At 42.1% G+C, this 24,214-nt stretch overlaps 1 protein-coding gene and 1 long non-coding RNA gene across 6 annotated transcripts in view; one reads left to right on the top strand and one right to left on the bottom strand.

Moving 5' to 3' along the window:
• TPGS2 (tubulin polyglutamylase complex subunit 2) overlaps nt 1-18,531 on the top strand; it is a 67,757-nt gene extending 49,226 nt beyond the window's left edge. For 2 of the 5 annotated variants that reach the window (XM_007090727.3, XM_042963029.1), the window contains 4 exons: nt 936-1,064; nt 13,210-13,323; nt 15,014-15,174; nt 16,433-18,531. In XM_007090727.3, coding sequence (XP_007090789.2) covers nt 936-1,064; nt 13,210-13,323; nt 15,014-15,174; nt 16,433-16,663 — 635 coding nt within the window. In that variant the 3' untranslated portion in view covers nt 16,664-18,531. Of the gene's footprint in view, nt 1-935; nt 1,065-8,834; nt 8,886-9,196; nt 9,277-13,209; nt 13,324-14,738; nt 14,782-15,013; nt 15,175-16,432 lie in introns of those variants that run through there. The other 3 variants (XR_006210188.1, XM_042963030.1, XM_042963031.1) reach the window with 3 other exon arrangements.
• Nucleotides 725-22,771, bottom strand: LOC122232789. Its single transcript, XR_006210189.1, has 4 exons — nt 22,257-22,771; nt 14,364-14,611; nt 3,606-3,713; nt 725-839 (listed from the first exon to the last, which is right to left on the bottom strand). It is a non-coding gene; the product is annotated as an uncharacterized LOC122232789 (long non-coding RNA).
• Between the last annotated feature and the right edge of the window lie 1,443 nt (nt 22,772-24,214).

Below are 24,214 nucleotides of genomic sequence, written 5' to 3'. Positions count from 1 at the left end.
GAGAATGGACAGAGACTAGACCGACGGACAGATTTTCCCTTGCCCACATCATGAAGACAGACTAGCCCCTTCACAAGTGCCCTCAGAGAAAAGTTTCATGAAGTTTTCATGAACAAGTCCCTGTTAATTATTCTAATATCTAATTTAATTCTCCTAATCCTAGTCGTTTTATGCAATCCCCAGTTCTGTCCCCATTTCCGTCCTTTCCTGGAGAGCTAAAGTCAACAACAGAGAAGACAGCAGAGGCAGCTTCTGAGGTTTACCTCTTGGTCTGTCCTGCTTGGACTTTCCGTGGTCTGTATACCAGCTGTTTTACTGCCTTCAGTTTTTTCAGCAGTCAGATTTCTAGGTATTCGTGTGCCATCCAGTGTCTAGTATCCTATATGACGAGGATTCTGTATAATTGTTAAGGAAGATATGTGTTTGCCTGTTTCTTATTTATAGCCTAATCACAGAAGACTAGAATCAGGCAAGAATGCCACCAAGTTCTCTGCAATGAGTAAGGAAAAATGACACATAAAGAGCTATCTTCCATTGTGGAAAGCTTAGAAGAGAAGTAACCCTTCATACAAGGGAAAGAGAGAGCAAAAACCTTTTTAGGTCCTTTGCTCTTCAAACAGGGTCCCTAGCCCAGATTTCCAAGTTCTTTTTGAGCGTCCCCTTTGTAAATTCCTTTAATACTCTGTTCCAATGTGTGGAGTGGGGGTCTCTTCACCCATGATTCGTTGCCCCCTTTTTTTTTTTTTTTTATTTATTTTTTTTTTTTGCATGAAAGGTTGTTGCTCTGGGGCATATAGTCCACTGATCCTCTTCCTTCCTTTCCATCAGATTGCTCAGCCCTGGAATCAAACAACAGTTGGGCTTAAATTACTCAAGCAGAAGTCCTTATGATGATACAGTAACAAGGCTTTTTCTCTTTGCTAATGTTTCCCTAGAGCACACCATTCCACTGGGCAGTATGGTTATTAACAGCATCTCAAAACTGACTCAACTCAACCAGTCTTCTGTGTATTCACTCCCTAATGCACCAACTCTGACAGACCTGGAGGATGATGCACTTGAAGGTACCTGAAGGAACCTCTGCTCTGAGTTAGAAATTAACCTGTTTGTTTCCTTCTATAATGTTGAAAACGGTAGGAAGACGCTGTGGCATTATAGTACTCTCCCCAAACCAAAACCTTTCCCCTGTGTGACTTCTTAGGACCATGGGAGTGAGGTAAGAAAACAGCCTGTATCAACAAAGGAAATTTTCATGAAGAAATGCCAGGGTTGAGATTTTTGTTTTGTTTCCAGCACTCGCTTCAGTGACTAGCACAGAGTTGGCACTTAATGTATGCCTAGTAAATGAATGAATGTTAAAGATCAACTTCACTCAACATTTCTGTGTCAGGAGCTTTCAGGGAACATGGAATCTAAATGCAGCTCCCTTCCTCCCCAGGCTCTTTGCCATTCCTGATTTAAATTGCTGCTAAAAGCTAGGAGCAACTGGGCATAAGTGAGAACTTTGTCAGAATCGATTTGGCTGCATGTATCAGAGACCCCTTACAACATCTAAACTAAATAGGAGTTTATTTTTTTCATAACAAGAAATCTGGAACTAGGCTGGTGCAGCTGTTTGAGAAAGTCAATGATAAAGTCTCCCTCTGGCTTCTTCCACCCACCTTTGGATATGGCTTTCATCCTCATCATTGGGGAATGTGGGCTCTACTTCCTAGCTTCCAGTCTATGTTCCAGAGAGGAAAAAAAAGAGTAAAAAGCAAAGCAACAACTAAAACTGTCTTTTGGCAGAATCTCTCCCGTTTTATCAGGAAAACAGTAGTTTTCTCAGAATCTCTTGAAGCCACTGGCTAGAAGAGAGTCAAAATGTTATCCATAGTTGCAAGGGAATCTGAGGAAGTGAGTATGTTTACCTGTTCAGCATTGTCTCCTCAAACAGAATTGGAGTTTAAGAAAGAGAGGGAGAATGAATATTGAGCAGGTAACTAGTGTCTCCAGTGCCAAGGCCTTGGGTGCATTTAAGGCCATTCTCTCACTAGAAAACCGATGCAAGGCTTTCTGCAACAACTGCATTGGCAGTTGGACACTAGCATAGGCATCCTAGGAGATCCCACGGGTGCACAGTTCCAGACTGTTTCAGTTTCTTAAATATTAAAACTTGAAATGACTTCTTGATCCATGCGTTGCAGTATGGATGTTGTGTTAGCAAGCATGAGAACATTAATCTCATGGTACATCTCCATCAGATGGACCAAGTGCATTGTCCATAAACAGTGATATTTTGAGAGTAATCTTTTCTTCTGAACAGTTGGTCTCAACAATGGGGTTAAAATATTCAATAAACCATATTGTTAGCAGATGTACTGTCATCCAAGCTTTGTTGTTCTATTTTTACAGCAAAGCAGAGATGATTTAGCATAATTCTTAAGGGCCCTAGGATTTTCAGAATGGTCAGTGAGCATTGGCTTCCACCAAGTCACCAGCTACAGTAGTCCTTTCAAAGAGAGTAAGCCTGTCCTTTGAGGCTTTGAAGGTCCTAGGTGGTGTCTTCTTCTAATAGAAGGATGTTTGGTCTACATTGAAAACCTGCTATTTAGCCACCACCTTCATTAATTATCTTAGCTAGATCTTCTGGATAACTTGCTATTTTGCCTTGCACTTTTATGTTATAGAGACAGCTTCTTTCCTCAGACCTCATGAACTAACCTCTGCTAGCTTCAGACTTTTCTTCTGCAGCTTCCTCACCTGTCAGCCATAGAATTAAAGAGAGTTAACGTCTTGATCTGGATTAGACTTTGCCTTAAGAGAATGTGATGGCTGGTTTGATCTTCTATCTAGATCACTAAAACTTTCTCTGTATCAGCAATAAGGCTGTTTTACTTCCTTATCATTCGGGTGTTCACCAGAGTAGCACTTTTAATTTCCTTCGCACTTAAGACTGGGCTGTTTGGCACAAGAAGCCTAGCATTCGGCCTGTCTTGGCTTTCAACATGCCTTCCTCACAAAGCTTAATCATTTCTAGCATTTGATTTAAAGTGAGAGTCATGCGACTCTTCCTTTCACTTGAACCTCCAAAGGCCATTCACTGTAGGGTTACTGATTGGTCTAATTTCGTTATTGTTGTGTCTCACGGAACAGAGAAGCCTGAGGAGAGGAAGAGAGATGGGGGAATAATAGCCAGTGGTACAGTCAGAACACATACGTTAATCGTTTGCTGCCTTATGCAGGTGTGTTTCATAACAATTACAATAATAACATCAAAACCGGTGCAAACCTCACCAGCACTGTATCTCCCCATCCCTGCATTTTGCAGGGCCTCTGTCTCTGCAGCAGCGACTATGACAGCAGCTGCAGCAGGCCCTGCAGAAGGCTGAGGGGTGCCTTGTTAAGGCTGAGTGCCCTGCCCATGCACACTTGGCAGAGAAGCAGTGGCAGCAGGTCTCATTTTGCAAGCAGACTGGTGCATACCTTGTTAAAACACACCTCTACCCTGGCTGGAGACCAAACACTGCCCACAGTAGGCCAAGAGAGCTTCTGCAGATGACTGCACTGAAGGAAAAGGTACCTAGGACACAACAGGACACACACAACACATATAAGAAACATACCTGAAGCGCCAGGTCCTGGTGAACAGGGGACACTGTACTGTAGGGCACTGCAGGAATGCTTCTTCATAATGCCATTACTTTGAAGAGCAAGAGACATAGCTGACTTTCCTAACACACAGAAACAGGTACAGAGTTAGACAAAATGAGACCGAGGAATATGTCCCCAGTGAAAGAGACCAAAGTGAAACAGATATAAGTAGTATGCCTAATAGAGAATTTAAAGTAATGGTCATAAAGATACTTACTGGACTTGAGAAAAGAGTGAAGAACATCAGTGAGACCCTTAACACAAAGATAAAAAAGAATCAGAGATGAAGAACACAGTGAAATTTAAAATGCACTTAATGGAATGAATAGACTAGAGGAAGCAGAGGAATTAATTAATGACCTGGAAGACAGAGTAATGGAAAGCCATCAGGCTAAACAAATGATATAAAAAAGAATTATGCAAAGTGAGAATAGACTTAGGGAACTCAGTGACTCCATCAAGTTGTAAGAACATTCATGTTATAGATCCCACAAGAAGGAGAGAGAGAAAAGGGAGGAGAAAATTTATTTGAAGAAATTGTAGCTGAAAACTTCCCTTGTCTAGGGAAGGAAACAGATATTCAGATCCAGGAAGCACAGAGATCTCCCCCAGAAATCAACCCAAGGAGATCCACACCAAGACACATAGTAATGAAAATGGCAAAAGTAGTTATAAAGAAAAAACAATTTTTTGAGAGAGAGAGAGAGAGAGCATGAGCAGGAAAGGGGCAGAGAAGGAAAGAGAAAAAATCTTAAGCAGGCTTCCCGGCCAGCATGGAGCCCGACGTGGGGCTCAATCTCATGACCGTGAGATCATGACCTGACCAAAATCAAGAGTCGTTCGCTTATCCAACTGAGCCACCTGGCCATCCTGATAAAGAAAATATTTTAAAAGCAGCAAGAGAAAAGAAAACAGTTCCATATAAGAAAAACCCCACAATGCTATATGCAGATTATTCAGCAGAAACTTTGCAGACCAGTATGGAGTGGCATCATATATTCAAAGTGCTGAAAGGATAAAATGTGCAGCCAAGAATACTCTCACCAGCAAGGCTATCATTCAGAATAGAAGGAGAGAAAAAGACTTTCTCATATAGACAAAAACAAAAGGCGTTCGTGACCATTAAACCAGCCCTACAAGAAATATTAAAGGACACTCTTTGGGAAGGAAAGAATAAGTAAAAAATATGAGAAGTAAAAACACAATAACAATAAAGGTAACATACCCATAAAAATCAGTCAAGGATTCGCAGAATAAAACAATGTAAAATATGACCCCATATACCTAGAATGTGCGGGGAGGAAGGAGTAACAATGGGTTCAGACTTTAAAAGTCACTGATCAAAGATCATCATAACAAATATAATAATACAAAAGATTGAAATATCGCACAAATTACCAAAATGTAACACAGACACAAAGTGAACAAATGCTGTTTGAAAAATGATACCAGTAGACTTGCTCAACAGGTTGCCACAAATGTTCAAAGCACAACAAGCAATTTATGCCTGTACTAGAGGAATTCAGGAGCAAAAACTGGGAAGAGCCTGCCACTCAAGAGATGTATGTAGTTCTCAAGAGAGGAAAGGTCACATCTGCTTCTTATGTGTGCTGGGGCTTTTGAACCCCTGAAGGCAAAGAAGTTGTTAAATAAGTAGACTGAGTCTTCCCCGCCTTTGAAGTTGGAAGAATAGAGGTGAACTGGATACCAGAGAGGATCTCAAGAGCCCTCAGCAAAGGACACAGCTAGGGAGAGAGACCACATTGTCCTACATACCCATAGAGATAGGGTATGTCCTACATACCCAGTTGGCATTGGGGCACCTTCTAGGTTCACGCTGTTTAGGATAGTCCAGCAGTTAGAGCCAAGTCTTATTTAAAACAAACAAAATTAATGTTTATTACTTTTGAGACAGAGCTGGAGAACATGTGGGGAAGGGGCAGAGAGAGGGAGACAGAGGATCCCAAATGGGCTTCATGTTGAGAGCAGAATGTGGGGCTTGAACTCATGAGCCATGAGATCATGACCTGAGCCAAAGTCAGATGCTTAACCGACTGAGCTACCAGGCTCCCCTAGACCTAAGTCTAATTGGAGGAGTGCCTGGGTGGCTCAGTCAGTTAAAATCCAACTTGTGATTTCGGCTCAGATCATGATCTCATGATCATGAGCTCGAGCCCCACATCAGGCTCTGTGCTGAACTGTGGAGATTTCTTAAGATTCTTCCTCTCCCTCTTCTCCCTTGCTTGTGCTCATTCATGTGTGCGTTCTCTCACTCACTCTCATAAATAAATAAACAAATAAATACTTACAATGAGGTAAGATTAGAAAAACAAAAAACCTAATTGGAAAAATACTCTTTTCAGGGTACTTTAGTATTCAGAAAGAGGCCAGTCAGAAAGAAAGATACATCGGGAAACACAACCAGAGAAATAAAACTGCTAGAGGATACAGATGAAAACCTAAGTAAAAACAAGAATCAGAATAAAGACATTAAGACAGCACAAAGGATTCCTATAGAAGAACAGTAAAGATTCTCAAACAACTGATGAATTGAAGAATATAAACATTATTGAGATTTGAGTTAATAGCATGATAAACCGAGTGCAAGATGTATTTAAAAGGGGAAAATTATGAAGAAAACGGTGGAAGGGTAAGAGAAGTAGAAAATAGGTCCAGAAGACCTTCCATTGGTATTACAGATGCTCAAGAAAGAGAAGAACACTAGATAGAAAGCCAGTAAACACTGATACAAGAAAATTTCTCTGCAGATTGAAAGGGCTCTCTGAGAGCGAAATTGAATTCATGAGAAAAGAGACACCTAGGCGTTACATAATATGGGAAAGAATTATAGGCTTCTAGGCAAAAAATTTAAGGTACTTATGAAGAAATAATAATCAGACTCACATCAGACTTCTTGCAGCAGTGGAAAGTAGAGAAAGCATATACGGGTTACAGAGAGACAAGAAGTAAAAATCAAAAGGCCCACATACATAGACCAAACATGTAAGGATGTGTAAAACTTCAGGGACATCAATACTCTGACCAAAAGACAAATGCAACTGAATGGAGGTCCCAAGATATGGATATAAAAAGGGAAGGAAACAAGGGATTAGCAAACCTCCTCTGAAAGAGGTGTCTAGGAATCTTAATGTCTAGGAATGTGTTCCATAGCTCTTACGTAAGAACTCTTGGAAAAGGGGACAGATGCAGTGCAAGGAATATTGTAAAACCGATAGTTGATATTTGAGCAATGCAGAAGCTTAGGGGCCGTGACCCTCCATATAGTCAAAACTCCCCTTATAACTTTGGACTCCCCCCAAACTTAATTACTAATAGCCTACTGTTGACTGGAAGCCTTACCAATAACAATCAATAAATACATGTTTTGTATGTTATTTGTAAATGTATTCCTATAATAAATTAAGCTAGAGAAGAGTAAATATTAAGGAAATCATAAGGAAGAGAAAATACATTTATAGTACTGTAAAAAATCCATGTATAGGTGGATGCATGAAGTTCAGATCGTTTTCAAGGGTCAACTGTGTACTGTCTCAGCTAAACCTAAAAGAAAGGAAAGAGGGAAGATATAACAGTGTTACGGGTTAAATTATGCCCCCCCAAATTCATACTGAATTCCTAACTCCTAGTTCAGAACGTGACATTATTTGGAAATAGGGTTATTACAGATCTAAGTAGTTAAGATGAGGTTGTATGGCAGTAGGGTGGACCCCAATTCAATATGACTGGTGTCCTTGAAGACATAGGAAGAATGCCATTTGAAGATGAAGGCAGAGTTGGGGTAGTATTTCCACACACTAAGGAAAGCTAAATTGCCAGTAAACTACCATAAGTTAGGGGAGAAACATGGAACAGATTCTTCCCCCATAGCCATCAAAAGGAACCAACTCTGCCAACACCTTGATCTTGAAACTTGTGGCCTCCAAAATTGTGAGACTACAAATATCTGTTGTTTAAGCCATTCATTTTGGTACTTAGTTACAGCAGCCCTAGCAATTAATATAGAGAATGTTCCTGGGGTCCCTACTAGTAGAAAATGTAGGACAAAGGAGGAAAAGAAGCAGAAAGTAGACGGTATTCTCCTACTATAGGGAAGAAATAGTACACCTTGCTGGGGAAAACAAGAGTGTCTTGATGTTTGAATTTTCTATTTTTGTATAATAGATGATTATCTAACAGTTTCATGAGTCAAGAATTCACCTACACATAAGTAGAGTTCTCCACTTAGGGTCTTACTTACCAGGCTAAAATCAAGGTGTCAGCTGGTGCTGTGATCTCATTTATGGCACAGTGACCTCTTCCAAGACCACTAGTGGTTGGCCGTACTCAGTTTCTTACAGCTGTGGGACTCAGGTCCCTGTTTGTTGCTGGCTGTTAGCCAGGGATCACTCTCAACTCTGTTAGGCTGCCCTCAGATTATAGCCACATGACCCTCTCAAAACATGGCAGTTTCCTTCTCAGCTAGCAGGAAAATGTCTCTCCAGTCTGCTACAACAGTCTCCTATCTTGTAACATAATCAAGGGAATGGCTACAACATCATAGTCACAGGTCCTGACTATACTCAAGGTCAGGAGGTCATGAAAGTTCTGTATATTAAGGAGCAGGAATCCTGGGAGCCATCTTGGAATTCTGCATACCACACTTGATTAGGGGAGATAATGGTCTATTTTCAAATAAGGGTAGAGTCCTATGAATCTAATAATACAAACAAGTGAAAATAAGGAAAGTAACTAATATAGAAATAAAAATGTACAGTAATATCACCAACCTAATAATATTGAATCACATGAGTAAAAATGAGGGAAAAGAAGAAACATAAATTAGGAAACAAAACATTAAGAGAAATAAAAGAAGACAGATCAATCACTATATTAAATGTTCTGGGATTAAGTTTCCCTTTTTTTTAATGTTCATTTATTTATTTTTGAGCAAGAGAGAGCACAAGTGGGGGTGAGGAGGGGGGCAGAGAGAGATTGGGAGACACAGAATCCAAAACAGGCTCCAGGCTCTGAGATGTCAGCACAGAGCCCGACACAGGGCTTAAACTCACAAACTGTGAGATCATGACCTGAGCCGAAGTCAGATACTTAACCAACTGAGCCACCCAGGTGCCCCTAAATTTCCCTTTTGAAAACCAAAGACTGTCAATATAAAAAGCAAAGCTCATCTATTTTATTTTTAGGAGCAGAGCTAAACTGATGAAAAGACTTCCTCTTCTGGTAATGGCAGACAGGTAATTCACGAGAGCCTTCCTGCTAAAGACAACTGAGAAGTCAGACCAAAATACAAAAACCATCTTCCTAAAATGTTTACCAGAGAGCTAACAAGATGATGAGGTAATATCAGATCAACATCCAGAAGACAGAAATCCAGGGAAGAGATGCAGCATTTGGAGTTGCTTTTGCCTGGGGTACATTGCCCTTTTCAAACAGGCACTGAGGATGCTGGAAAGCTGTGAATTGGACTCGTTTTGAAGCCAGGGGAATAAAACAGAGTCCAAGACTTAGAAAAGTTGGCACCCATAAAAACTACCCTGCTTTTCAGGTTGGCACCATGAGGAGCAGTACCAGAGGAGACTGAATGAACCGAAAGTAACCATTTTTCACATGGACTGAAGCTCACGTGTAAGTCCTATGTGTGTCCCAGAACATGTTAAATCCCAAAACTAGACTAAATTGATTCCAGATTACTAAGCTCCTCAGGGGCCTAGCAGAAACAAACAAATTCACTCTAGAGAAATGTTCTACAATGGATTGTCTTAATGGTTGCATAACTGTAAATATACTAAAAAACCATTGAATTGTATAGTTTAAATGAGTAAGTGGTATGATATGTGAATTATATCTCAGTTAAGCTCTTACATAAAAAGAAAATTCTACCCTAGAAGAAGATAACATTACCTTAGACCTCAAACTGTTTTATAAATAATTTTTCAAAAAATAATTACTTTAAAAAATACGCACATGAAGAAACACAACTCCATGAACAAGAACCAGCACAAATTAACAGGTAACAAAAAAGAGATCCACTGGTACACCCAAGAGAGAAATTATTGGGCACAATAATATGCTAATGTACACATGAAGATAAAACCGAACTAAAATTTCGGTGAGGAACTGAAAATAGGTGACACTTTATTTGGTAAAAAAGGAAGCAAGACTCAAATATTGACCTTTTGGTAATGGCAGAGTACATTTTACCATATCAAGACTACTCTGCGAAAGCTTTTTCTTTTTTTTTTTTCTTTAAAGTTTGTTTATTTTTGAGAGAGAGAGACAGAACACAAATGGGGGAGGGGCAGAGAGCGAAGGATACACAGAATCCAAAGCAGGCTCCAGGCTCTGAGCTGTCAGCATGGAGCCCAATGTGGGTCTTGAACTCAAGAACCAGGAGATCATGACCTGAGCCAAAGCCAGACATTCAACCAGCTGAGCCACCCAGGTGCCCGTCTTTAAAACACACACACACACACACACACACACACACACACACACACACACAAGCGCGAGTGGGCAGAAGGTGAGGGGGACAGAAGATCCAAAGCAGGCTCTGCGCTAACAGTTTTGGTGCCGACAGCAGTGAGCCTGATGCAGGGCTCGAATTCATGAACCAGGAGATCATGACCTGAGCCAAAGTCAGACGCTCAGCCGCCCAGGAGGCGCCCCTCCTCTGGGAAAGCTTTAAAAACTGGAGTGGCATCTATAAATGGCAGAAGGGAACCACACTGAGTGAGTTTCGTATTTTTATTACTTTCCTCCAGAGGACAGACCCTGGTCATCATCAGTCAGGGCTGCTGAAACTTGGTGGGACCCTACAATCTGGATTTTAGATTTCACCCAAGATGGAGTAACAGACTTGATTTATCCTCCAGCCTGGAGATATATAGATATATAAAAATGGATTTCACGACACTGACCATCAGGCAGTGGAGGACAATGAGCCTGAAAGATGGAAATAAAGAAAGGGAACCTCAGCTTATTACTTCAAGAGAGTTTTCCAGCCTACAGCATAGAGAGGGGAAGCCAGGCAGAACTTGTTGTACTCCGTGAATTGATCAAAAAGAGTATGAAAGTATAACCTCTAGTAGAGAGGAAAGCCATGTTTAAAATTTTTTTAGTTTTGGCACAAAAACAGACACTCAGATCAATGGGACATAATAGAGAACCCACAAATGGACCCACAAACACATGGCCAACTAATCTTTGACAAAGCAGGAAAGAATATCCAATGGAATAAAGATAGCCTCTTCAGCAAGTGATGTTGGGAAAACTGGACAGCAACATGCAGAAAAATGAACCTGGATCACTTTCTTACCCCATACACAAAAATAAACTCTAAGTGGATGAAAGACCTAAATGTAAGACAGGAAGCCATCAAAATCCTCGAAGAGAAAGCAGGCAAAAACCTCTTTGACCTTGGCCGCAGCAACTTCTTACTCAACACATCTCCGGAGGCAAGGGAAACAAAAGCAAAAATGAACTATTGGGACCTCATCAAAATAAAAACATCTGCACAGTGAAGGAAACAATCAGCAAAACCAAAAGGCAACTGATGGAATGGGAGAAGATATTTGCAAACGACATATCAGATAAAGGGTTGGTATCCAAAATCTGTAAAGAAATTACCAAACTCAACACCCAAAAACAATCCAGTGAAGAAATGGGCAAAAGACATGTAGGTACTTCTCCAAAGAAGACATCCAGATGGCCAACCGACACATGAAAAAATGATCAAATCACTGTCAGCATCAGGGAAATACAAATCAAAACCACAATGAGAAACCACCTCACACCTGTCAGAATGGCTAACATTAGTAACTCAGGCAACAACAGATGTTGGCGAGGATGTGGAGAAAGAGGATCTCTTTCGCACTGCTGGTGGGAATGCAAACTGGTGCAGCCACTCTGGAAAACAGTATGGAGGTTCCTCAAAAAATTAAAAATAGAACTAAAAATAGAACTAGAGCAATTGCACTAGTAGGTATTTAATCAAGGGATACAGGTATGCTGTTTCAAAGGGACACATGCACCCTGTTTATAGCAGCACTATCAACAATAACCAAAGTATGGAAAGAGCCCGATGTCCATCGATGGGTGAATAAAGAAGATGTGGCATATATATAGAATGGAGTATTACTTGGCAATCAAAAAGAATGAAATCTTGCCATTTGCAATTACAAGGATGGAACTAGAGGATATTATGCTAAGCAAAATTAGTGAGAGAAAGACAAATATCATATGACTTCACCCATGTGAGGACTTTAAGATACAAAACAGATGAACATAAGGGAAGGGAAAGAAAAATAATATAAAAACAGGCAGGGGTACAAAACATAAGAGACTCATAAATATGGAGAACAGACGGTTACTGGAGGGGTTGTGGGACGGGGGGTGGACTAAATGGGTAAGGGGCATTAAGGAATCTGCTCCTGAAATTATTGTTGCACTATATGCCAACTAACTTGGATGTAAATTTAAAAATTTTTTTAAGAAATAATTTTTAATTATTTCTTAAAACTTTTTTAGTTAGAAATGTAAATAAACACATTTGTATAAAATTATATGTATGGCTATATGTATAAGTAAAAAAATAGTATTTCTAATTGAGCCAGGCTTAGCACTAATTATAAAATAACATTAAATATTATAAACATGCATTTTAGAGGAAAGGAGATTCTAATCAAAAGATCATAGTGGGGCGCCTGGGTAGTTTAATCAGTTGAGCGTTCAACTCTTGATTTCAGCTCAGGTCATCTCACGGTTTGTGGGTTTGAGCCCCACATCAGGCTGTTTGCTGACACCTCAGAGCCTGCTTGAGATTCTTTCTCTCTCCCTCTGCTCCTCCCTGCTCGCTCACTCTCTTAATAAACTTCAAAAAAAATTTTAAAAATTTTCTCTCTCTGCCCCCTGCTCACATGCACTTGCTCTAAAATTAACTTTTTTTTTTTTTTTTAAAGTGCTATAAATGAGGAGAAAGCAGTTATCTGGGGAAAAGAACAGTTGTGTCAACATCGGGCCAGATTACTTAGCCTTTATGTATTCCCATTCTCAGCAAGTTCAGGTGGTTTTCCTTGTGCCACCTTCCCCCAGATTGCGTGATACTGTCTTTTGGTGATGGAGAAGCCCAGACAGAAGGCTTGAACCATGGATACGATCCTGGGCATTTAGAGTATAGAATTCATTTGGCCCACATTGGAAATAGTCGTTAAGAATATGTCTGAGAGGAGCATCTGGGTGGCTCAGTCGGTTAAACATCTGACTCTTGATTTCAGCTCAGGTCATGATCTCACTGGTTTGTGGGATCAAGCCCCATGTTGGGCCCTGTTCTGTGAACGCAGAGCCTGCTTGGGGTTCTCTCTCTCCCTGTCTCTCTGCCCCTCCCCTCCACATATGCACAGCCGCTTTCTCTTTTTCTCTAATATGTTTTTAAAGACTATGTCTGAGATAAGGTTTTTTCCGGTTTTGGTTTTTTTTTCCTCACCCTAGCAAAACTGGACAAGTAAGTATGTATTTGAGTTGAGTATGTTTGAACATGACCATTAACTTCTGGATTTGCAGCCAGTGAGAACCAGCCAGAGAAGCCTCACTTTGATTCTCGAAGTGTGATATTTGAGCTGGATCCTTGTGATGGGAATGGGAAAGTTTGCCTTGTCTACAAAAGAGGGAAGCCAGGTAAGAATCAGTGACAAGCATGGGGCTGCCGTTGGGTGTGGCATGGATGCCACTGGGTCTCTTGGAGATGCCAAGACTGAGAAATCCCCTTTGGTCCTCCCTGAGCATCTCCTTCTAGGCCAATCACTAGAGTCTTTTTAAGCTGTCATCATTTGTGAGTTACTACAAAACAGTGGGAGTAGGATACTAAGCAAGTAAAAAGTAAAAGAAATGGTCATTCTGTTTTATAGGCTCCTCCAGCAGGCTCACACATTAGGAAAGCATCCAGGAAAAGCATTATCCTTCTAGTATACTTCTATACATAGGCAAGTTGACAGCACTAAAAACCTGAATTAGTAAACCTCAAGGTAAAGACCTCAGATGAGAAATCCAGAGTAAAAGCCTCCAGCCTCTGTTGAAGCAGCTGTTATCTGTCCCCCGCCCCCCAACAGCAGTTCAGGCCCTGGCTTAGGGACTGTAGACAAGGCCGAGCCCTCTTTTAGTAGCTCTCTGCCTGGTAGGGGTGAGAAGATACAGACGCCAGGATTTTGCCCCTGGAGAAAAGAGGGGCCATCTTTGCAAAGTAGCCTTCCATCTACATATTGGGTTATGGGAAGGTGTGGTACAAGAGGAGTTGTGAGGTAAAGGAAGCATCCAGGCAAAGACACACAGTAAAGTTACACCATGGGAAAGTGCAACTGATTTGGAAGGAGTGACAGATAACTTCAGTTCATTGGGCTGCCCGGTTCATCTTGTGGATGGGGAGGAGATGAAGCCAGAGGCCAGTTCCCCTTCATGCAGAGCTTGGCAGGAGTTTGGACCTGACAGTGGGAAGCCAAGGTTGTTCAGTAGAAGAATGGCAGAATTGAGATGCAAGTGTATGTGACCACAAGCAGTCTTGGAAGAGGAAGAGACTGAAGGGTTGGGGCCACTTAGGGAGACATTAAGTCCATTAGACAGGAGATGCACTAGATTAGAGGTCTGTAGTAGGAAGAGTGGAGTGTCAGAAGCAAATGAGGTGGGAGCTGGTGTGATAGTGCCTGCTTCAGTTCAGCCGGGACCTCTCGCAACAGTGCAGGTGGGATCCAGGACGGGTGCTGGTCTGGGCTCCTTCGTAGTGGCTGCTCACAGCCCCTCAGATTCCTGATGGAGACCTCTTCAGAAGACCAGAGCCATTCAGAGTCTGCTTCCGTCAGGAAAGCTGAGATCACAGTATGTCCCACTGGAGCAGGGGTGGCTGAATGGAGAGCCTGAGTGCACAGAAGGCCAGCGCCAAGCACACAGGGCAGTCAGCTGACTGATCAGGAATCTGTAAAAAACAATACCAATGAAATGCCTAACAGTGGCCACTGGAGCATAGGCCTGGGAGGTTGGGGGGAGGGAACTTTAATTTTACATCCTTGAAGTATTGGAATTTTTTTTTTTTGACGTTACAGATAAAAGGAGAAAAGTGTGGGGTGCCTGAGGGGCTCAGTCGGTTGGGTGTCCGACTACAGCTCAGATCATGATCTTGCAGTCCGTGACTTTGAGCCCCACATGGGGCTCTGTGTTGACAGCTGGGAACCTAGAGCCTGCTTCGGATTCTGTGTCTCCCTCTCTCTCTGCCCCTCCTCTGCTCACGCTCTGTCTCTCTCTCTCAAAAATAAAAGATTGAAAAAAAAAAAAGAAAAGTGTTACACCATGCATTCATTTCTTTTGTCTGCTATTTCAGCATTGGCGCAAGACGCTGAGATTTGGTTCCTGGACAGAGCGTTATACTGGCATTTTCTCACAGATACCTTTACCGCTTACTATCGCCTGCTCATCACACACCTGGGCCTGCCACAGTGGCAGTACGCCTTCACCAGCTACGGCATTAGCCCACAGGCCAAGGTAAGGGAGGGACACCTATCATCTCAAACTGGACTATCAGAATCTACTGAGATGCTTACCTTGCAGATTCTCAGTTTCCCTGATTCAGAAGACCCGGGATGGAGCCCAAGAACCTGCATCTTCATAATGCAAGGCAGATGATTCCAGTGTAGGTAGACAGCCTCACTTTATACTGAACTAAGTGGTTCCCAAACTTGACTGATCCTCAGGATCACCTGGGAGTTTACTTTCTAATTAAATTTTATTGAGGGCTTAGGTCAAGTTGTTTTGCATAGTATGTAGATACAGGAAAAGTGAAAAGTCAGTCTCTTACTCCCAGATTCTCCAGCCTCCCAGCCTTCCCCAGAGGCAGCCACTGTTCCCCTTTTCTTGTGCCTTTCACAGGACACTTTACTGCCTAGAAACTATGCATGCATGCATACGATTTTTGGTTCCTTTTTTCTAAATCACAACTGCAATAATACACCTTTCACATCGTTCTGCAACCTTCTTTTCACTTAACATTCCATCTTGGAGCTCACTTCCTACAGTACATACAGAGATGTCCTTTTTAGTGATACAGAATATTCCACTGTATGGATGTGCCTCATTTATATTACACATCTGGGCAACACTTCAAACATACGATCGCCAGGTAATGCTCATATGCCGCCTGGTATGCCCGGAAGAACTTAGGCTGGGTGGCAATAAATGAGGGATTCAGCTCCATGTATGTATTCATCTGGTGGGCCCCACTTTGCTCAAATGTTGCATAACAGCATCATCCAGTCAACCCTGTGACATCAATAAATGTGATGCTCTTTGCCCAGAAGGGGAAGACAGCACCAACAGGCACCTGCCTTCAGCCAAGGCCTGCTACTGGCCTCTGTTATGCACCTTCCGTGTGAGGAAGGCACTGCCCAGTCTACCTGGTGGGCAGTGGCTGGTTTGAGGACAGAACAATTAGAAGAACACTGATGATCTGGGACCTAACATCCCACACTCAGGGCTCACTAGATCAGAAGGAAGGATGTTTACTCACATTCTTAGTCCTCGCGCTGCATTTATTGTAAAGGTTATGAGACCTCATGAAGCAATGTGTGTGCCATCACTTTCACTTAAAGGAAGTACTAACAGATTTCCAAGGCAGTTTTTCAGAAAGCCTTTTGCTCTCTTTACCCATCTCCCCAGCTCTCTGTCCCCTGGATCCCCACTAAAAAGCATAAACAGTGGCATTTCTCCTTTGAATTGTGACCGCTTTCCCAATTCTGCCTTACAGCAATGGTTCAACATGTATAAACCTATCACCTACAACACAAACCTACTCGCAGAAGAGACCAACTCCTTCGTGAACAAGCTGGATCCCAGCAAAGTGTTCAAGAGCAAGAACAAGACCTTAAGCCCCAAAAAGAAAGGGCCTGTCCAGCCTGCAGGTGGCCAAAAAGGGCCCTCAGGTCCTCCTTCCACCTCTAAATCCTCTTTTAGTCCTGGAAACCCTGTCCGCAAATGAGCACCTCCACATCCCTGCCAGCGCCACAGCGATGTTTTCCATGCACAGATGGCCCAAGCCTCCGATTCTGTGTGTGGCACCACAGGCCTCTTCGCCGTCTAAGTGAGCCAAATCATAGTCCTTTTACTCCTGTTGGCATTAGCCAGGAGTTCAAGGGCATTCTCAGGTCTCCCCCCCGAGTCCTTTCCTCACCCCCAGCCTCCAAAAGCTGTGGAGAGCTTCAGAACTTACTAAGTAGCTAAATAATCTGTTCAGGGCTTTCCCCTCTCCCCATCCCCACTCCTCTGCATCCCTCAGCCGTGATTAGAGAAGGCCCCTGAGGAAATCGCTGGTTTTGACCCATGAGACATTAGAACTGTATTCTTCAGTTAGTAACCACTAGCCACATGTGGCTGTTTATATGAAAAATTCAGTTCCTCAATTGCATTAGCCATGTTGTGAGTATTCATGTGACTAGTAGATGCTGTATTAGACAACACAGAGATAATGGAACATTTCCATCATCACAGAAAGTTCTGTTGGGCAGCACTGCGTTAGAATATTTTCATGCTGCCCTTTCTTGGTTCATTTTTGTTAGAAAATGTGGATACCTTAATTTGATGGGTCATAACGGTCCATGAAAATTCTTGAAGATACAATTGTACATGTTCTTTTTATTTTTCATAATTCTCTGCTCCCTTTTCAGATTGCTATAAAGTTTGTCAACATTATCTTAATTTTTTTTTTTTAAGAGGAAGTGATCTGCTGTACTTGAGCCATTTAAAAACAAAAACTCCCAAGTATTGTCTACAGGACTCTTCATAAAGAATTTTGGTAAAACCACTGTTGACAAGAGCTTTGCACCTGCTCTGCCTTCTAACTGCTTCCAACAATTCATGGAGTGGCAGAAAGGGACAAAGAGGGACCAAGCTGTCAAGGATGAGAGCTGAAGTCTTAGTCTTTTAGAAATATTTTTCTTCCAAAACTGATCAAACCAAAGGGAGAACCAATAGCACCAGATAAGTGATTCCAGCCTGTGGCTGCTACTCCAAAACAAGTCCGGGTCAGAAGGGGATTGAGAAGTCCTGTCATCCTCTCCTGTGGCAAGCACCCTTCCTCTAGTGCTTGTTGAGTCCCCTGAGTTACTTTGAAGTCAGGCCTGGCCCCGTTCTGCTTTCCACAGGTGAAGCAGCAGAAGACCCAGGAGGGCAGCAGAGCCCTTCACATCAGCAGGAGCCCTCTTAGAATATAGCAGAGGATGGGGGTTCTGGTGAGGTAAGGAGAGCATGAAGACTCGGGCAGCTAGCTGATGTGTAGGACCAAGCACAGAATGAAGATGTCCAGAAATTAGGAAAATAGTACCATTAAAGGCATTGAAATGTTCTCCCTTTCTTCCATGGTCTCTCACATCTTGTTATGGTGGATTTTTATTTTCTACTTAATACTGTTCTAAGTAACGAAAAATTTAAATTCTAAATTATTAGCATTAACTTTATTCATCTTTGTATTATGCAATTCCAGTTTTAAACTACAACTAGAAGGGCAGTGAACTCATGTAGAATCACCAAAATTAGATAATTTGCATTTCATAGTGTATGTGCACATATTGTATGTATATGTATTTTGTCCTTACTAGAACACTGGAAACACTGCCAAAACAAAAAAAAAACCAAAAAATGAAAAACCTATCTCAACTATTCACTTCTTCATATGTACACATTCTTATCATTCTAATGAGTAAGGAAGGACTGAAAGAACTATGGGCTGCCTTTTGTTTTCGTTTTTTCTTATCATGTTCAGCATAAGTGGATGGCTAATGAAGTGAGTAAATGGCTAATGACATGAGTACAATAAAAACTTTAAAAAAAAGTAACATGAGTAAAAAAGGATATGACAGTGTTCCATGGTCATTCATGCTGCTTAGAATGCTATTACCTTCTTTTTGCGTTCAAAGTCTGGTTTAAATAGTGTGGCCTCTTAGGGCTTTCGGGGCCCCACTTAGTTGTAGGAATAACTTGCTTATATTTACTTTGCATCTCCTCTCAACTCCTGCATCACGGGTCTGCTGGAATTTTGTGCATACAGACATCACGAAGGCTCTGAGTGGGTTGGTGAGGAACAGTGGGCACACACTGCATGAGACTTCACTTACAAAACACAAGTTCAGAAACAACATTAAGAACTTCAGACAACAGGAGAGCATTAAACCAAGGGTGTGGCCCGTTGAGTGCAGTGTCCTCTGTGCCGCTGCCCTGGTAAAGGAAGGCAGGAGCATTCCTGGGGAAAGACCTCAGACAACATGTAAGTTGAGTGTGCTACATGGGAGATAAAAACTCATCCATGAGATTTATGTTTTGAAACAAAAGCAATTAAAATGGCAGTAGGCTCTATAAATCAGTTGCCCAAGAAAAAGACACTATGCTGGAATCACAAAATGAGAATGAATGGCAGAATGCCATTTAATGCATTGATGTAGTTAAGGTTGTGCTTAAAGTACCACATCATCACGCTGCTTGAGTCCTACAGCAGGGAAGGACCCAAACCAAGGATGTTATGACTTGCATATAACAATCCATAGAATCCCTTGAAGCTGTGCTCCCCAAACTTGAACATGCATCAGTGTCATTGGAGTTGGAAGGAGTCACTAGGAGAGAAGACCCTCAAATCCCTTTCCAGACCCACTAAATCAAAATTGCAAGGAAATACAGGCATCAGGACTTGCAGTCAGCTGGAATTCTGACAATAATGCTTACTGAGTCTGAAACTTTCTACTTAATGAGTCTAGGTGGTTGTGTCTTCGTTGCATGGAAAAGAACTTCAAGTCTGTTTTTAATCTAGTAAAGCATGTACAATGATTGGAACAGAAGGACCAAGGGACCCTGTGTGAACTATGTATTTTTTTAACTTTTTATTAAGGAGAATTTTAAACATTTACAAAGATATGCAGAATAATGAATCCCATGTATGCATCACTTGGTCTCAACAATTCTTATGACCAAGCATGTTTTATCTATATATCTAGTCTTTACCCTTCCAATTTTAATTTTTTTACATAACTCTAAATTACAGTTTTTTGCATTACATTTTCACAATTCCTCTAAGGATTATGATATATATTCTGTTTTCAATACAGTATCCACTCATATGGCATCCCTAGTAGCCGTATTTGTGTAGAATTCGGTCCCCCTCCCCCACCCTTGATCACAGGTGACTGGACAGTGGGTAGATACTAATTTAAATTGACTACACTTTAACCCTTGGGGTCTTGTGATGCATTTCTTCTTTGGTTTAAGCTAACCCAGACTGCATTGTTTTTCTAGCTAAGCATTCCCTGGCTAATCCACAGCCTCCATTATGGAGCTATTGTGAAGATTAAATCAGACAATAGAGAACTCAGAATAGTCTTTTTCCCTTCTTCCTTTATAATAGGACTCCAACCTTTCTCCAGCCATTAACTTTCTACATGCGCCATCTGACTCTGCCTCCTGATCCACTCACTTTCCTTCTAAAACACCACCATGGTTCTCCTTCCATGACTATATAGTTTCCTACCTGCCAGTGCTGGCCAGATGTCCCTGCTCTTCCTCCCAAGGCTCTGCTCCAGTCTCCTCCACATCGGAGCTCTCCATGAAGCCCTAGTCCACCAGGAGAGCCCTCTCCAGAGTGGAAAGCCACATGCCAGTACCACTCAAGTAATCTCAGGTCATGTTGCCTCGTTTCCTGTCTTTGGTGGTTGTTGAGACAAGGACTGTGTTACTGAGGGAAGCCATGCTGCTTGGTGTGCAACTCCGTGAACCATTAAAAAAGATTGAACTTCAGTTAATACATGATTTTGTGCTAAAATATTGAGTTACCTAATATTTAAATCAGGATAGACCGGTGAAAACAGACAACAAAGCAAAGCAAGTTAAAAAAAAAAAAAAAGTGCAAATGCTAATTTATTTCAATGCTTATGCAAATTGTGAAAAGGCAGCTACTACTTTAGAGGCAGGACACTCCAGCTCATAGACCGCTTCTGTCAGAAGACCTGGCCATCACGAAATCTGTTACTGATACACTGCAAAGGTTTTGGCATCCAAACAGTATCTCCCAGACTGCCTCTTGCCACTCACTGGCTATGGCCGAAAATCTTTTACCAATGTGCCTTGGTTTGTAGTTTAAGAAATGTAGTCTTTGTGATTACCCATTCTTAAGTTTTTTTTTTTTACAGCACCTAGTGCCCAGGCCTTGCCCAGTACCTACCCTTGGTACATGTAGCACACAGAATGAAAGACCATCTAACTGGTGGTCTTCAGTATCCAACCGGCTAGTTTGACATGGATAAAACCTGTTGTGAGCAGACTTCCAGATGATACGGGTGAGATGCAGTAGTGAGGACCAGCCAGAGGGCGACAGGGTGAAAACAAGCACCACAGGAACTGAAGCGGTGCTTTATAAAGCTTTATTGCAAAGGTGGGTTTAGCGGTTGTCAGAGATGGGTGTGTTGGACCACAGCATGTATGACAAGTTCATACAGCCCCGATGTAGACTCAGAGGAGAGTGTGCATCTAGGCAGATCTGTCAGGACCACACTGAATACCAATCACGTGGCATTCTCTGAGGACAAGAAATCCCAAGGCTTGGAACACAACGTGGGCAGTGGGTAGACCTAGATCTGTAGACGCTGTTTGAAGTTTTTGGAGTAAACATAGTCCAAAGCAGTTTTACACACAAATTTTACAAAAATTCTCCTTTATATAAAATGAATATATAGAGAGTATATATATATATACAAATGTGTTTTCTCTCATATCCGTGCTAATACGCTAGTGACTAACCACATGTAGCCATTTAAATTTAAAATTCCATTCCTCATGTCTCTACCCACATAGGTTGAGTAACCACGTTCGTCTAGTGGCTACCACACAGAATGGGGTATAGAAATTTCTGCCACCACAGGAAGTTCTCCAGAGCGGCCCTATCCTAGACCACGCATGACTTATTTTCACCTTACGATTTGCAGAATGATTTTGCTGCAAAGCCCCTTTATACCGTACTCTGCTCTGCGCACATTACCTGGAGACACTTTAAGACACAGCATCCTCACATCCTTTCCTACTTTGTATGCTCTTTTTATAACTCCTGGCTCATGGTGAACACCAGGGATGCGCCAGCATGCCACTGCACACCCTGGAAAGGGGGCTGTTGTCCTGGCTGCACAGTGGACTGTGCACCTTCTGGGCTTTGCCCCACGTGCTGGTCAAAGGGCCCAGGGCAGCTCAGCCTCTCAGCGTCTACACAGCATCTGTCCCCGAAAGCGGATGGAAACGAAAGAGCAGGTTTCTGCATCTTTAAACAGCTCATCTCCTCTGCCCTTACAGGGAACAGGTGGCCCTGATTTGAAAACACTCTCCTGAGCCCAGAAAGAAGAAACGTTTCTCAAAGTACCTGCCATTATTTTGGAGATCGGTTACCTCTTCACAGCAGAAAGCCTGGCAAAGGATAGCTTGGAGACCAACCAGAGCAGGGACACAGCCCTCAGAATTCTTAGTTCAAGTCCAACCAAGGGATCAAAAGTTGCAAATGAGGGACCATCTATTCGGGACAAGATTAAACCTCTGGAAAAACCGCTTACCTTTACCACAGCTCCAGTTCCCAACTGTCCACTTTTAAACTTTGTAAATAAGGTTATCCCTTGGGATAGAGGTGGAGGCATAGATTGCTCTTGAGGGTCTGTATTTACGTGTCTGGAGGTTCCTGAGGCACATCTCCCACAGATGGCTCTAGACCATGGCCACACACAGGTTCTAGAACAGAGTATTGGGATTCCAGAATATAGGCTTATTGAGCAACTTTACTAAGAACTATTTTCCTTTACTGATTCTAAAACACTACTGTGGCCTTAATTATTATCTCCACAAATTATTTTAGACCTTTTTTTTTTAAATGGGGAAAAATATTAATCCATTAAAAGCAGGAAGAATTCAGTCAAGTACAAGACATTTAAAAATTTGTCTTAACACATCATTTTTTCATAAATACAACCTTATAAAGTTTAATTTAACCCAATCCTTGGTTGGTTTAGGAAGTTGTCAATCTCGGGATGCCAATTTCAGATGGCTCAGTCAGTTAAGCTTCCAACTTCAACTCAGGTCATGATCCTGCTGTTGGTTCGAGCGCCGTATCGGGCTCTGTTCTGGCAGCCAAGAGCCTGGAGCCTACTTTGAATTCTGTGTCTCCCTCTCTTTCTCTGCGCCACCCGCCCCCCCACCCCCCCGCCATTCTCATTCTCTCTCAAAAATAAAACATTTTAAAACTTTTTTTTAAAAAGTTGTCAATTTCCATAACCTTTACAATTTCAGGACAGTTTTTCTTCCAAAGTGATGCAAATTATTTTTTTCATACCACCTGCTGGGAGGGATGCTGGATTAGAATCCATTTCCTTCCATTGAGTCTGTATTTCTAAGGTTGGGTTGAGCTGGGAATCGACTCTATTCCCTTTGCCGTTTCCAATCTTATGCCTTAATCTTCTAAATCAAGGGCTCTGACGTTGATTGAATTGCTCTAATCCTGTCCAGGTCTACCACCAGCTGCTATGTACAGAGTTCTAGTGTAGATGACCTTATCTAAATCAGTATTATCATCCAGGATGTTTTTTAAGAGACCAGGTAAAGCAGCTATAAAAGCTTTCCCAAGCACCCAACTCTTCCTGTATAGCTACCATGTTTTTTATTCTTTATTTGAAAGTTGAGGTTTGCAAAAGTATATTCCACTGGGTACACAATTCGAGTATTGTTTGGAAAGGGTGACTGTCTCCATTTCCTAGCCCACTTCCATTTTCAGAAGCATCTGGCTGTCCCTCATTGGAACCCCTTCAGAGAGCAGTGCAGGTTTAAAAGCATTTTTTTTAGGCAGATGCTATTAAGGGGCAGGGATTCTGAAGGAAAATGAGCTTTCTGTTTTATTTTCCAAAAGCACAAGAGACCATGCCCCTGCTTAGCTGGGTCAACGGAATAGTCCCAATTATCACCGTAACTTCTCAAAAGAGAGGAAAACCCACTGCCGACATAGTAATAGAAGGTGCCCTACTTACCTTGTGGTTGATTTAATGTTGTTTATCTGTAACATGCCACACAGGTCCTCTATTTGACCAAAACCCATCTCTTCCCGTTTCCACCTAAATCAGATAACTTCTAGATTATTTCAAAATGAATAGAAGAAAATGTGTCAAGTAGACCCCAGCTGTCTAGCCCCTCTAATGGGAGATGAGGAGGTGAGTGTCTGCAGACTTGGTGAGTGGTACATGCAAACCTCTTCCTGCCCCACCAGCCACAAGCAGGGAGCCTGGTGCACCGAGCCCTGGAGGTGCAGTGGGCCCGGCACACGCGGGTCCTATGTGATCCTGATGAACCGCTGGTCACAGTCCTTCCCCACTGATGGCCAGGATGTGCTGTTTCTCATTCTCAGCTGCTCTAATTATCCAGCCGATTTGATTTTCCTGTACATGGAATGCTCTACTTCTAAATTACAGGACGTTTTGGAAGCAAATCATTGTTACTAATCCAGTAGTTAGGACCAATTTCCACTAAGTCA

This window comes from Panthera tigris, chromosome D3 (genome assembly GCF_018350195.1).
Source record: "Panthera tigris isolate Pti1 chromosome D3, P.tigris_Pti1_mat1.1, whole genome shotgun sequence".
Lineage (NCBI taxonomy): Eukaryota > Metazoa > Chordata > Mammalia > Carnivora > Felidae > Panthera > Panthera tigris.
This window is presented reverse-complemented; position numbering and strand designations above follow the sequence as displayed.